Source organism: Podospora bellae-mahoneyi, chromosome 3, assembly GCF_035222275.1.
Source record: "Podospora bellae-mahoneyi strain CBS 112042 chromosome 3, whole genome shotgun sequence".
Lineage (NCBI taxonomy): Eukaryota > Fungi > Ascomycota > Sordariomycetes > Sordariales > Podosporaceae > Podospora > Podospora bellae-mahoneyi.
Window position 1 is genome coordinate 2981127 of NC_085882.1, and position 14730 is coordinate 2995856.

Genomic DNA, 14730 nt, shown 5'->3' on the forward strand with positions numbered 1-14730 from the left:
CGTGGTCAAGTGTATAAGAAGGCTGTCAAAGGTGGCAAATGATTCGGAACTCCGTGATGAATTGAACCAGAGGAACCAAGATATGAGTTGTGGAATGATAAATAACAAAAGAGTTTCCATCAACCCAGACACTGCAAAAGTGTGGAATTAGCAAGGCGTTGATACCAGTGCTACATGTCAAGTCATCTTAGATCCCCATTCCCGTAGTGCTAGAGTCTTTAACCAACATGCAATTTCAACCTTCTCAAGCCGCCATGATCTTTCCAACCGCCTTCACTGCTCAGGGTGCATTTCGCTAGTATTGCCCACAACGCAATCGGGTACACTTCCCGCTCAGTGAATATGTGTCACGTGCCCACGCTCGAGTCTCGTGGAAAGATCTTCAAGTCTATATCTACCTGACTTTATGTATATGTAGACCTCCCTCCCCCCAAAGTCGACTTACAAGAGCGAGTGAAACCTCCTGTAACATATCCGCTGCCAATTTTACACAATCCCTATTCTCAACGCTATCATCCATCGCTACCAGAAGAAAAAATCAAAAAAAATCCGCAGGCACCTGCGGGTTCTTCCTGAAACAGGGACTACTTTCCCGCATAACCCCCATCAGACTCTCCCTCCTCATCCTCATCAGGCCCTCCACTTGGGCACCCATCATCCCACAATTTTTTTTTCGCTTGGGCCTAGGTCTTGGAGGAGGCAGATATACAGGATTCAGCTAAATTGGCAGATCCCAAAGCACCCTCCATTTTTTCCACGCAGCATAAACCCAGCCAGGATTCTAGCTCAGTCTATTAGCTTTCTTTCGGAAATCAATGCAAATTTCCCCCATGAGGTCCGGCCCAATCGCCGCCACCAGCTCTGCTATCCTTGACTTGAGCCTCCCGTGTTGGCTAATCTTCTCCGAGTCCCAGATGACCAGCTCGGATGCCTCGATGAACCGGTCATGTTGGTCGGACTTGAGTAGGAGACCACCCATGTCTACCTCTTCCATTTCAGCCAGTGATGGGATACCGGGCATATCGCTTGTGAGGAGGAAACCTTCCTCTTCGTCGTCTTCGTCCTCGGAGGGTTTGACGTTTAGGGCGTCATTTTCCTGTTGGGTCCCCCCGTCCTCGTCGTTGTTGTTGGCCTCTTCTTCATCAAGAACACCGTCACCCTTCATTAACTGCTGTTGCCGCCTTCTCTCCCTCGACAAAGAAACATAATGGTGCTTGTCATACAGCGCCAACATCTCCTCGTCCAGTGGATCCCATTGCAGAGTCTCCGGATCAAGAACATATTGAGGTCGATAGTCAATCTTGTATCTCATTTTGGCGCAGGTGTGGACATAGTAGCCGGGATACCACCACCGATAGCCTGCTTCACGAGCTAAAGCAATCTCTCTCATCGCCCCGAGTTTTCCTGGGTTGAGAAAATGGATCGACTCATGGTACATGAAGTACACCGCACTGACGGCGTTAGGTAAGAGATCCAAAACACCCACGGCGACAAGCTCGCCGTCGATCCGATAGCATTGATGGTAACTGCCCAACTTGCGTTCAGTCCCGTCCGCCCCCACTATGGCGCCACGGGTCAAAGGAGAGTCGCATAAGAACCTTCTAAATCCCACGCGAGATATCTTGAGTGGTGGTTCACGATGCACGATGCGCTGGTAGTTCTCGAATACCTTGTACTTTTCGTCGGTAAATGCATCGGGCTCTAGCGTGACCGAGAACTCGTGGGATGGCGCCGGTGGGGGTCCTTTGAGATACTTGGCTTCAGACTCATGAACCTTGCTGACTAGGTCAAAATCATTTTTTTCCTTCCTCGCTTGCTCGCGTGACCGTGGGTACAGCCGCGCCGCGTCTCCCGCATAGGTATCTCCGAGGATGTGGCGGTTGAAGCGGTTGAGAGCCTGTCGTTGGTCCTTGGTAGGCTTATACTCGGCCGAGTCTAGGCGGAGGGTGTAATGCGGACAACATGAATTCTTCTGGTTTGGTCGGTAGAGCAACGTCCCCGACCGACGCCAAAACCTATTCACCAGCTTTTGATAAAAAGCGGGCTCTAAAGACCTTGAGACCGCATAATATGACCATCCTACAGAGAGTACCACTGTTAGATGCTGCCAGCTAGGACCAAATGTCGAAAATCGAAAGCATACAGGGCAAAAAGGGGTCCAATATAAAAGGGGTATTACGTTGTTTGTCTGGCTGACCATTTGAACTGGCATGACAATATCCACACTCGGAAGAGTTACTGTACCCTACAATATTCGGTGGTCAGCAACATCACTGGTACCTTCAAGGTATCAAAGCCTAAGAAAAGAACACCAAGAGGCAAAGGCAGGGAAGGTGTGCCAAGTATATGGGCTTGCCCTGACCGAGGTCAATGTGGGAGAGCAACCAAACAGTGATCTCGACGTAATCTCGCCACGAGTGCGCTTGTATCTCTGACATAAGGAAACGAAGGAGACCGTGTATACTGCAGGCGGGTGTGTGGGATAACCCCAACAGAACAGAGAGGCTGACAAGTGACAAGAAACACAATGTTGAGACTGTTGATGGTTGAACATGACATACGACCCACCCGCCTTGTACAGAATGCGGGAGGAGATCGCGTGGGCAAGGCGAGATAGCCAACGGTAGTGCCCAGTTGATGCACATGGCCCAGATGGTTGGATGAGGAGCATTGGAAGCTGAGGAAAAAGCAACTCACCGATTGGATAGATGTATGACAGTGGTGCTGCTGCAGCATCGTCAGGGGTCTGCAGGTATGGCCTAGTCCCTGCCATTCTGTTGCCTTGCCCTGTTACCGCAGTTGACACGAACAGCTGGTCAAGACAGCGTGGGGCCGGGCCGTACTACCTACTACCCACACGCCGGAGTCGGGCAGGGGCTAAGGGTCGGGTGCCTGTGGAAGAAGGTTGTGTGGTGGACGGAACTTGACGGAACGAGATATCTCGTCAGGAAAGGCGGCAAGGTGCCAGATCCGCCGTGGTATGTCCAGTTTCCGTCGATATCGAGGGCTGGTTGATCAAGCCGGATCCAATCAGGTCTGTGGTGACGGGGTGATGGCTTAGGGCCAAGAGGGGATTGGAAGCCTCGAGCGGACGGGTCTTGGTTGAAGGTGTTCGGCAGCGGTTGAGAGACACCAAAATACCCGAGCACTGTCTCCAGGAAAAGACCCAGCTAGATGGACTGCTAGTGTGTCGTACGGCGGCGGTGCTGAGAACCCGAACGCAGAGGGGCCGTCAAGGAGGACCCCACAGTGTGACGGTCAAATGTCGCGTTTGGGGATGGGTGGGAGCAGGAAATGATAATGGATGGGAAAGGAGGTTGGAGGCCAAGAGTTGTCATGTGTACATCTGACTGTGATAGGCTGCCCACAACCCGGAAAATTGTTTGGAGCTGCTGGTGAGGTGTTGTGAGGCTGGGAAAGAGAGAGGCAGAAGCAGAAGCCTGTTGGTGAACGGCGGGACTGAGATGCGCGATGGTGTGACCCCCACTCCAACTGTGCGAACTGCTGCCCCGCACCAGTCAAATATGCAGTGCTCATTGCTGGCTGATCCAGGGGGTTTGCCACGGGATAGGAAAGTGGGTGTAATTCGAGAAGACTACAGATGATCGGTAGATGGATATTGTTGCTCTCTATTTTGTTCAAGACCATCGTCCCGTACGAGCAATAGAGGCTCGTGACAGCTCACGACACCAGAAAGATGGGAGATGTGGGGAGCGGGCTGATCGATCTGTCGTCACCACGGATAACACAAAAGCTTGTCTCCGATATGGTCCGTGCTGCTTGCTACCTTAGTAGTCAGCTCAACATCCAGGGTAACAGTGATGGCTTTCTTCAACAGAGGCTGAACTACACTCTTCAAACACTGTTTCACCGCCTGGAAACAATGAAATTTGCAGGATTTGACTCACCCGCTCGGCTCCCATCCACTAGTCTTCGACACTCGGCATCTCAGGTGACGTTGGCATGGAGAGTACGAAGTATATGTGGACCACAGACGGTGTTCCGTCGGCAGTGGCAGTTAAGCCACGATGAACCAGACAGAACCAAGCCTGGCTCGGTGAATTCATGTCCCAGGTATCGGTTTCTTGTGTTGGAAGCGTTGCAACAGAGATGGAAACCCCCACACAAGAGAGGTTCCATAGCCCGTCTTTGTTCCTCGTGAAGTACCCTCCAATTCTCTCTTCTTTCGGCACGGAAGTCTTGAGAAAAATATACCGGGGAACCAAACCCGAACACTGGGAAGCGGAACCGTGGCGTCAAACCCCCTGTCTGACCGCCCAGTGACAGCTAGGGAGTCCCGAACAGAGGTGCCATGCCAGTGTTGACAGTCGCCAGATACCTGGAGGTAGAGTGAGGTGGTGGCATCTGTAAGCGGGAGGTGGACAAGTACCTACTACCTCTACCCCACGCGACCGGGAGCTTTTTCATTGCTACATAGGTACTCGGCCAAAACTGGCAAAATCTTAGTTGCTCTTCTTGTTGGAGCTTCCTTTCTCCCTCATTGTGCTCTACCTCTTCCCCATGGCTTTTTCATCACGCCGAGCTCCGCGATGCCCCTCGCCGCCATGAGGTGTGGGGAACCCGGAACCCTGAGGAAGCAGAAGAGAGATGGAGGCTTGAGTGCTATGTGAACTGCCCCCATGCCACGGCAGCACACACACCACATGAGGGCCAAAGAAGTAGAGGTTGCAGGGGACCTCTCGATGGCTCGGCTTGTCCCAACCCAAAGAGACTTTTTCTGTTCTCCCCCATGGGGCCATAGCCATGTACCTGTACGAATGATGTACGCCGTAAAGCATAAAAGCCAACTCTATCCCGCTGCAAAAGCTGCCCCTCCTTCTTTTTGATCTGGGGGCACAAACGGTGTGCCCACCAGCAAGAGTCCAGAACTACCTCCCTGATTGAGAGTCTGAGATTGCTTGTGCTTTGGCTGGCAACATTACCCTGCAGGTGCTCGCTCATCCACGTAGGAACAACCGTATTTTTATTTTATTTTCGTTCCCCCCCCCCTCTTTCGAGTGCCCTGACCTGCGGGTGTGGTCCAGGCCTATCGACCTGATTCCTTCAGCTGTCGTTGTTGTGTGGGCGACCGCCTTTCAAAGGGCCAGCTGGACTCCGTTGCCGGCCGCCGAGCGCGTTCGCGTAAAGTGCCAAAAGCCAAAAAGTTCTTCTCCGACGCCAACGTCGCGCAACTCCAACGCCCCCTTGTCGGCCACGAACCACAACCTCCGACTGCTCTCCCGAAGCTTTTCGTCTTCGTGGTAGAGCTTCACACTCTCTTCCGCCTCCCAGAGCGCCACCGAGCTTCTCTTGCTGCAGCAGAACACCTGTTCGTAACACAAGAGTAGCGGAGGGACCAGAACTGCCCGTGGACCAGGACCGAGAACTGCGCCGCACCTCTCTCGCTCATCAAACCTCCCACTCTCTCATTCACTTGCCTTGCTCCTGCTCGCAAGGCGAGCTTTGACAGGGGACCATATTCACTTGGTGCTTGCTCTCTCCAGACGTGAATTGAGCTTCACCAGCCCATTCATTCCAGGCCATTCACCACTCGACCCACAGGCCTCTCAGCGTTCACTGAGACGGACATATTTAAGCCATCACCGTCTGTCACAAACCTTGGCCAGAACACCACCATCTCTGACTTCTGCCCACACCCAAGCAACTACTTCTTCTCCGACCATGCCTGCCAACAATCTTTAAGCAAAGAGGCTGCATTCACTGCATCCCACAGCCCCATCACTGCGCTCGGAAAGACATCCACTCACCCCTATCATAACATACTCCGATCACCCACGTCATTTGCCGACTTGCGCTCGCATCGAGTACTTATCTGCACCCCTCAACAATCAAAACCCGCGGTTTCACAGCAGTAGTCACAATGGCCGCCAGCGGGAGCAATCGTCCCATGGAGTCGCGTACCGGGCGTGTTAAGCAGAGTAAGTCGCTTCGGCCAAGTCGTTGGGAAATGCTTGTTTCAAGGTTCCCACTGCTTATGTGGGCTTGTGTTTTTGGAAGACCTCCAAACGGACGGGTCAAACTGACTTTCTTGCCTCACAGGGTACAACAATAAAGGCGAGCGTCTGGTGGCTGGAGTGGTCCCTCTGTCAGCCGACAAGAGCTATGTGCTCATGATTCAGTCTACTCGGCGCAAGGGTTGGGTCCTCCCCAAGGGTGGCTGGGAGCTGGACGAGGAGTGCACAGAGGCGGCTGCCCGCGAGGCTTGGGAGGAGGCTGGGATCCTGGTGACGATCGACTATGATTTGGGCGACATCGAAGAGACCAGTCCCCGCAAGAAGAACAGCTCATCCGGCAAATCCAAGCAGAAGGAGGCGGCCCTTTACCGATTTTATGAGGCAACGGTCAACAGCGAGGAGATTGAGTGGCCCGAGAAGGAGAAGCGGGAGCGCAGGTGGTTCACGTTTGCCGAAGCCTTTGAGCAACTCAAGGACCGCCCCGAGCTGCAAACCGCCTTGCAGCGTTCCACCATGAGGAGGTAGTCGCGATGCTTGGCCGTATCACAAGGACGACAAAATTGTCGACCCTTGACGTGCCCAGTCGCAAAACAAAGCGCAAAGCGGGAACTTGGGAGATAAATGGACTGGGGCTATTTCTAGTTCAGGATCGATCAAGCCGGTGTTGCTTCTTCTGGGAAATCATCTGATATGGCAGATGTTTCGCCTTCTCTCTTTTGTCTTTTCCATCTTGGTGTTCTTCCGTGTCCTTTTGTGAAAGGCTATTTGTTTCTTCTCTAGGTCTTATCATGCGAACCTAGCTCCGGCTGGTTTTGCATATGGCTCTGGGGGGGTTATGCATCTCGGAGTGGTCCTGATAGATCTGCGTGCGCGATTTGTTTTGGGGGGCCTCGGAGTTTCGTATTTCCTCATGTCAGACGAAAATTGGTGTTTTGGGTGGCCGATGTTCTCTTTCATTTCATCTTGCGAGTTTTGCTTGGTAAAAATCATTTGGACATATGGGATACAAAAACCAGGAACAATGGGTTGGCATTTTGATATTCTGGGGATGATGGTTGCATTTCTGACCCCTACATATTTTAGAGGAGACCGTGGGGAAGACGTGGTTTTACACAAAATGACGAGACGGGGCAATACATGTATCCTCGTCTCTTTCTTTGGCGGGTATTGTCTATTTTGCATCTAGCATATCACCTAGAAATCACCTCTGGACTGTCACCAGTGCCAGACAGCACTTTGACCAGTGCTCTTTCCCAAAGAGAATTTGGTATGGACCTGACCTGACGTTCCTTCCTTGGCACACAGCAATCAAGTGCAAAAGGGAAAGTGCCAGTCTACCTAACTTTTGAACTAACGTACCACTCACTCCTCAATCTTTTCCAGAGAGATGCTGCTGCCTAACGCTTCCCACATGGCTTGCCATGGACGATCTCCAGACAACCGAGTTTGACATTGGAAGCATTGAGGTTGCCACCATAAATTCCGACCTATCGATTGTTCTCACCAGCTCCTGCGTGCTCTCCTTACCCGCAATCTGGGACCACGTTCCAGACGCCATCGAGCTATATAAAGCCTCCTCTGAAGCAATTATCTGGATAGCCAAGGCAGGTGGTGATTGTCGGGTGCAATTCTCAACACTGTTGAACGGCGAACCCCTAGATGTTGCAGGCCTAGACCCTGACACTGAAGTCACAATCTCTCACTTGGCCGCCGGGTGCGGAGTAAGACCACCTACATTCCTTTCCTGTCGTCTTGTATTGGTTGCTGACATGCCTTAGATCTGGGTGGAGCTCGGTCTTGATCTTCGACTGAAACATGCGACGCATCCTGAGCTTGAACATAGCAATCCCGAGGCTGTCTACTTTCTACACCACCCAGACTTGTCCTCCAGCCTGATCGCACCGCCCGAACTACCATTTGCCAGCTTTCAAGAGTTGAAAGTAGATGTCCATTACCACATCAATATGTCATACTCAACAGACGATCAAACCGAGGCCACAGAAACGACTGGGTTGCCCTTGGAGGACAGATTGGAGGAAGCCATGACACTGCTGGACATTGGGCTTCAAAAGCTGATCGGAGTCAAGAAAAGCATACCGGGGGTGAAGGTCACAAAATCCAACAATGAGTTGCCTTCATTGATTGGCATTGCCCCAGCCGTGTGGAACATTCCATACTTACAGGTGAGACTCTTACATCGCAATCGGTATCCCAGTGACAGCGACTAACAGCTGGCGTAGTCGATGACAGTACACGCACAAATGATCCCTTCTCTGGCAAGAAGTATCGTCCGGCTGAAACACTCCCAGTCACCCAGTCTTCGGAGAAAGGTTGAGGGGTTGATGCCAGGCGATATTGACCCAGAGATATGGGATGTCGATGACGAAATCGAGGACGAAATCCGCAAACGCCTTTGGCTTCGATGCCAGACGGGTATTCGGTCGGATCCGATCCAAAGAATCAGCACATCTCAGACAAACGCAGATGACAATAGGCAGGAGGAAGCTCCCCAGAGACTCTTTGGTGGACCAAAGTCTGCGGAGGAGAGATGTGGTCCTCGTGAATGCGCAGAGGCCATCATCAACCCTCTCCATTACGCTTCCACAGCGAACCAACTCGCACACTATTGCGACATTCCAGAAGGCATTTACGACGAAGATAACGACTATGATGAGGGATACGATGCTGATGACAGCCCCTCAGAGACCGATTCATTTTCACCTTACTCTTCCTCCTACATTGGAGCCCTTCATTCAGACGACTGGCAAGGCAGTTCCGAAGCTGAGTACTTCTACACAGATGGACAAGGGAATGTGGTCACCCTCCAGCAGGATAGTGATTCTACAGAACCAGAGGCCGTAGGACGGGATCGCAGCTCGAGTATTGACACCATGGACTTTGAATAATGCTCAGACGACGAACACACGACAAGGGACTGTGAAGAGGAAAGTTGAAGATGTGTTATATTTTCCACGAATCATGATGCCAGGTCGGTCAAAATGATAGAACCCGGCTCTTCAAAGCCGCCGCAACCTAGACACCGACCAGACCATAGCCATAGAGCTGTACCTGCCCATCAGCAGCTCACAACGACATCCCAAATCAGGGTGAGCCGACCAAGCCGCGACCGCGCGTTCTTGTCCAAGCGCCCAAAACGATGATGCATTGAAATATCCCCTTTCCGGACCGGAATTCTTGCCCAACCCCTGGGGCCGAACGTACGGTTCCTGGGCCTTTCACCCATGTATCCACACCTAGGCAGAATTCGCCCACTTTCCAGCCCTTTCAGACCTTTCAGCCTCCACGACGTACTGGATGGATAGCCTGGTTTATAGCATCGATTGCCAAGTCAAAATCGTCTTCTCCCTCCCTTTTGATGGAATGCGGTTTCCCAAGCGTCACGGTGCGCCCCAAATTTATTTCTTGGCGCCACCACCCTTCTCAGCCTGCTTCTTCTTTTTCTTGTCCTCCTTTGCCTTCTTCTGTTCGGGCTTCATGGTGGCGTAGTGGATGTACCAGATGAGGACGCACTGGAGGATGATAGTGACGAGAACGATGAGAAGGATGGTGAAGAGGATGGGCTGGTCGTTGAGGACGGCGACGGCTTCTGGCGTGGCGCCAATGCTGGAGAACCAATCGAATTGACCCATTTCGATTATGTGTGGTGGTTATATAAATGGTATGTGGTGGCGCGTAAATGGAATATGCTATCGGGTGATATCGCAAAGATAACTTGATGTCTCGGACGGATGAAGAAGGTAGTGTGATTAAAGAGGCGCTGCCTGCTCGCTGGAATAGAATAATTAAATGTACAGGGCAAAATGAACGTGTTGAAGATTATGGGTTTGAAGGTGAGAATATCTCACGATGTTTTTGGAGGAGGAGAGGAGGCAAAAAGGAAAGGATGGGCGTGTGGAGTGGGTGAGTGGGCAAGGGGAAAGATTATAGGATAAAACCTCAGACGTCACAATCAAAAAGCGGTGCAATTGGTTTAAAAGGGCGACGTTCTCGGCGGATGGCCACATGGTCTTCAGTAGGCGGCAAAAAGGGGGCTTGGGGGGTCGTTTCAGGTCTGCGACAGAGCGAAGAAAGTCGCACGATGGGGGGATGGGGGATTAGGTAAGCTTGGTTGGGGGAGTGGTGATTGGTTGTGGGGGGAGCATCGTGGATGGTGTTTTGGGTTGGGCCGTGCTGATGGGTGGTGGATGGGCGCACTGTTGGGAATGTGAGGAACGGAGATCTTCGTCTACGGGTGTTTTATGAGATCGTTTTGGAGGTTGATGAATGGGAAGGGAAGATGAGTGCAAAGGGGATCACATGATCCGACACGTGATGACCCCAGATCTCGGATCTGCCAAGAATTTGGACACTGTTTAAGCCTGAAAAGTTGGGAATGAACAAAACCCCCGGCTTGTCCCGCTCGTTGCAAAAGGTGGGATGTTCGAAAACGCCCGGACCAATTTCCAATTGGAAAGAAGCTTGGACCCAAAAAAATTGTTGGACGTTCGGTTGCTCGTTCGTCTGTTTCGAGAGGTGTGTGAGTGAGCGAGCGAGCGAGCGAGCTTTCTTCCCGACCGATAATTTCAAGACTTTTTCTAAACGGTCGGCAGTGGAACCTTTTCGGGTGTAATTCAAAAGGGGGAACCTACAGACGACGCCAGAGTTACAGTAGCGACCGCCGAAGCTCTCTCCCTCCGGGGACAGCGACATCCTTTCCCACCCCGCCGTAAACCACCCCCCCGCCGCGGGACATACACACATAACGACGGAAGCTATGAGTGTGGCAGCTCGCCCAGCAGCCAGGAGGCTCGCCTCCTCGGTTGGCTTCCTCTCGACGACAGCCCCGACGACAACCACTTCCACAACCTCGTCCTCGTCCTCTCGAACACCACCACAATCCCGCCCCTTCTCCTCCACCCCCTCCCCCCAAGCCCGCAAGCACCGCTTCCGCAGCATCACCGCCCACGAAATGGGCCTCATCAAAAAGAATTCCGCCGCCGTCCCAGACGAGGAAATAGAAAAGCTCCGCGCCAAGTCCCGATTCCGCCCCCTCACCTCCCGCGACCTGGGCGTGCCCGAAAAACGCGACCCCCTGGCCTCCCAGGAGAGCCTCGACGAGTTCACGGCGGAAACCTTCACAAAGTACACCCCCGCCGAAAAAGCCGAGCTCGCCAGGATGTACACCCCCGAGCAAATCGCCGCCCTCGAGGCCGGCGAAGCGACCATCAACCCGAGGGATCTCACCATTCAGGGGAGGCTGAGAACTGACATCTACCGCATGCCGTATATTGACGACTTTGCCGAGCACCAGCCCATTATCGACAAGCGCCCCCCCGCCTCCCGCAGCAGGAAGATCTCCCACCCCGACCCGAACGCGAGGTTCATGAACACGGATGAGTTTGTTAGTGATTTGATCCAGTGGGCGGACAAGTTTCGTGTTGGGGAGCCGACAGGGACGTTGAGGAGACTGGAGGACTTCGTTCCGGAGGAGTGGAAAAAGGTCAAGGAGGGACAGTGGCCTGGGGAGGTGAGGGATGATGCTCACAAGGAGTTTAAAAAGTATCTGCAGGAGGAGATCAACAAGGCGGCCAAGCAGCAGGAGAATGGGGGGGTTGTGAGCGGCGGGCCGACGGATGCGGATGTGCTGAGTTATATCATTGAGCGGTCGGTCATGACGGACAAGAATATCCAGACTCAAAGCTCGCTCGCGCTGGCGTTGCCGGATAAGGTGCCTGGTGTGGCGGGGTTGTACAAGGCGGCGGTTGACCCGGCGGATGAGGGGTTGGACGAGACGGGTATATACCAGGATTTGAAGAGGAGGAGCGGGATGAGCGTGCAGGAGATTCTGGCGCTGCAGTGCAAGACGTTGGTGGTGAATTATGTGAGCAACCAGACGAGGATGGGCAAAATTCAGAGCACGGTCACGATTGTGGTTGCGGGCAACGGGGACGGGTGGGTGGGGTTGGGGTATGCGAAGAGCCAGGAGCCGATGGTGGCGGCCACGAAGGCGAGGTTGGACGCCATCAGCAAGATGAGGCCGGTGAGGAGGTATGAGAATAGGACGATTTTTGGAAACGTGGAGGCCAAGGTTTCGGGGACGGTGGTGAAGTTGTTTGCTAGGCCGCCTGGTATTTTTTCCCCCTTTGATCCTCGAAGTTGCGGTGATGCTGACGAGAAAAAAAAAACAGGGTTCGGTCTGAGAGTCCAGCACCGCATTTTCGAAATCTGCCGCGCGGCGGGTATTTATGATCTGTCGGCTCGCGTCCCCCGGTCTCGCAACCCGATGAACACGGTCAAAGCCACGTTTGAGGCGCTGTTTAACCAAAAGGACCCCGAGGAGATCGCCATGGGACGGGGGAGGAAGCTGGTGGATGTGAGAAAGGTGTATTATGGCGGTGCTACTCAGTAAATCTTGAAACAAAACTTCTCCTGTGCATATAAAAGAACTTTAGAGGGGGGGGGTGGTAGTGTGTAAGAAAAGGATGGTAGACATTGTACAATTGTATAAAAACATGTTTGATTCAAGTAAAGGAAATGTAAAAGGAAGGGGGGTGTGAAGCGGTTGTTGTATTGGGTATCATATCTTTTGCTTTCCTTGCTCACATCTTTCCTCCTGTGATTTGTTATGTCTATATGACTTTTCTCACTCATCATCATCATCTTCATAGTGATCCCCCTCCTGTTGTTGTTGTTGTTGTTGTTGTTGTTGCTGATCACCCTCACCGCCCCAGCCCATCTCCTGCTGCAGAACAATGCTGTAGACACTTGCTTTTAGGAGGGTGAACACCAACGAGGTCTTGCGCTCGAGCTCGCGGAGGCCGTCAAGGATTTCGACTGTGGGGTTGGAGGCTAGGGTGTCGAGGAGGGAGGCGAGCTGTGGGGTGGAGAGGGGTGTTAGATTTTGACGATGATGATGGTGAAAGGGAAACGAAAGGAGGGAAGGGACAAACCTTTTTCATGTTATCTGCCAACCGCTCATATTCCTCGAGGACTTCTTGCTCTGTTGGGGTGAGTTCTGGGGGGGAGCCGGGGTGGAGGGCGGAGGTGGGGCGGGGGATGTCCATTCTGCTTGCTTCGTAATTTCTGGGTTGGGTAGGTATGTGGTTGTGAAGGTGAAGGCAAGTGGTGAGTAGTGAGAATATTGTCGTGAGTTGATGAGATATGGCGGTCGTAATAATTGAGAATGAGAGAAGTGACGCGCGTGGGGTCAAGCTTGAGAGGTGTAAGGTGAAGTTGGTGTAATTAAGTGGGGCGAGAGGTGTGTTCAATACGGTTATTTACAGCTTTACGTGGGATGGGGCGTATATTAAGTTGTTTCAGGGGGTTTGTTGACCATGTCTTTTCACCTTGACTTCCATCAAGATGGTGTTAAAGAGACCGGTTTAGAATCATTGAGCTGAGTTCATAAGTAAGAAACCGCCCTCTGTCAAAGAAGAGCGATACACCGCCCGGATCCGAGGGCGATGAAAATGCGACAAACAAAACCCAAACACAAAAGAAAGCCTATCCACCATATAGTCTTCCAAATCCAACCTCCGTCGGACGATGTCATTTCTTCTTCATATCCTTCCCCTTACTCTTATCACCGCCACCCTTCTTGTTCCCACCACCACCCTTCCCCTTGGTGCCATCCTTAAGCGGATCACTCCACGTCTCATCACTTCCCCAAGCTGTCATGCTGGCCCCTTGGCTAGAGTAATACGCCGCGTCCGCAGCCGTGAAGGCGTCGTCTTCTTCTCCTCTGCTGTTGTTCTTATTGCCGAATGACATCTTTTATACTTTTGCCTGCTGTCGGAGGCGGCGTTGTTGACGATTCGCCTCTCAAAACTAAACCGATTGTGAGCTGGTGATATAACAACATTGTAAATGGGTAAGTAAAAGTGTTTGCTTGTATATATCTTGCAACAAGATCATGGACAGAACAAAGAGCCGGGCTGCCAACCTTTTCTCTCCTTCTGATAAGAAGCCAAAATCCCACAGTGGCCTTCCCTCCTGCCAGAATATTTTGGTCAATTTGAGGCTACCTACGCCCAGCTAGCAAGACTCGCCATTCGCGCTATTAGGTCAAAAGAAAAAAAAATAGTAGACGAGCGCTGACTGCGAGCTTGTGAAGCCAGGCTAATAGATCCTCTAGCGTTGCAAATATCTCACCATTTCCCCCTCACTTGTATACCATTCAACCCCTCATCAGCCACCACCAGCCGCTTGGTGATACCCTCAGTCCTCTACAAAAACCGGTGATGACATACCCCCGTGGTTCTTTCCCATGGTGTCCCTCCCAGAACCCGGAGTACTCTCCGTCACCATCGCAGCCAGTCAAACAGAGTCCTTGCTTGTGTCACGAGCTTGTCCAAGGAGTGCTAACCCTCGAGATAAGCGTCGGTGATGTGTGTGTCGGCAATGAGTTTCCTCCCCTGTACTCGGAAATTGCAACAGTTGATGGCTTGCAAGAAAAGCGATGGGAATGCTCCGGAGGCTAAGAGAAAAGTTGCTGTTGAAGAGAATAGACCGCGAGGTGAGAGGATGGACAGCCCGGCATAGTCGGGAGCCTCAGCTGAAAGGGCATGCACTTGTACAACTCTAGATGGGACGCATGACCTGCCTCCCGAACGCCATTGATGTATCAGAATCACCTGACAGCCATATTCCTGGCATGGCTCTTCGGGAACTGGCGATTAGTGATCCATGCCATTTTCTTTCCCAGGAATCTTCCGGGCGCATTGCAAACATCCATGGTCGCAAAGCCGTTTACGGT

The 14730-nt window shown here is 52.3% G+C and overlaps 6 protein-coding genes across 6 annotated transcripts; 3 read left to right on the plus strand and 3 right to left on the minus strand.

The window, feature by feature from the left end:
- Nucleotides 1-341: 341 nt before the first annotated feature.
- Nucleotides 342-4866, minus strand: ATE1 (Arginyl-tRNA--protein transferase 1). Its single transcript, XM_062878009.1, has 5 exons — nt 4395-4866; nt 3909-4339; nt 2698-3776; nt 2180-2245; nt 342-2079 (listed from the first exon to the last, which is right to left on the minus strand). Exons 3-5 carry the CDS (start codon nt 2771-2773, stop codon nt 782-784), a joined length of 1440 nt encoding a protein of 479 aa, XP_062733836.1. The 5' UTR covers nt 2774-3776; nt 3909-4339; nt 4395-4866; the 3' UTR covers nt 342-781.
- QC761_308650 (uncharacterized protein) lies at nt 4479-6500 on the plus strand (the record flags this gene model as incomplete). Its single annotated transcript, XM_062878010.1, has 2 exons — nt 4479-5939; nt 6061-6500. Exons 1-2 carry the CDS (start codon nt 5882-5884, stop codon nt 6498-6500), a joined length of 498 nt encoding a protein of 165 aa, XP_062733837.1. The 5' UTR covers nt 4479-5881.
- Nucleotides 6501-7396: 896 nt separating this feature from the next.
- QC761_308655 (uncharacterized protein) lies at nt 7397-10018 on the plus strand (the record flags this gene model as incomplete). Its single annotated transcript, XM_062878011.1, has 3 exons — nt 7397-7696; nt 7754-8158; nt 8216-10018. 3 exons carry the CDS (start codon nt 7397-7399, stop codon nt 8879-8881), a joined length of 1371 nt encoding a protein of 456 aa, XP_062733838.1. The 3' UTR covers nt 8882-10018.
- On the minus strand, nt 9392-9625 carry QC761_308660 (uncharacterized protein; the record flags this gene model as incomplete). The annotated part of the gene is made up of 1 exon (XM_062878012.1): nt 9392-9625. One exon carries the CDS (start codon nt 9623-9625, stop codon nt 9392-9394), a length of 234 nt encoding a protein of 77 aa, XP_062733839.1.
- Nucleotides 10019-10102: 84 nt separating the features above from the next.
- MRPS5 (28S ribosomal protein S5, mitochondrial) lies at nt 10103-12522 on the plus strand. The gene is made up of 2 exons (XM_062878013.1): nt 10103-12103; nt 12164-12522. Exons 1-2 carry the CDS (start codon nt 10750-10752, stop codon nt 12382-12384), a joined length of 1575 nt encoding a protein of 524 aa, XP_062733840.1. The 5' UTR covers nt 10103-10749; the 3' UTR covers nt 12385-12522.
- Nucleotides 12523-12539: 17 nt separating this feature from the next.
- QC761_308680 (uncharacterized protein) lies at nt 12540-14544 on the minus strand. The gene is made up of 3 exons (XM_062878014.1): nt 13918-14544; nt 12926-13802; nt 12540-12849 (listed from the first exon to the last, which is right to left on the minus strand). The coding sequence occupies exons 2-3, from the start codon at nt 13037-13039 to the stop codon at nt 12619-12621; spliced, it is 345 nt and encodes a 114-aa protein (XP_062733841.1). The 5' UTR covers nt 13040-13802; nt 13918-14544; the 3' UTR covers nt 12540-12618.
- Between the last annotated feature and the right edge of the window lie 186 nt (nt 14545-14730).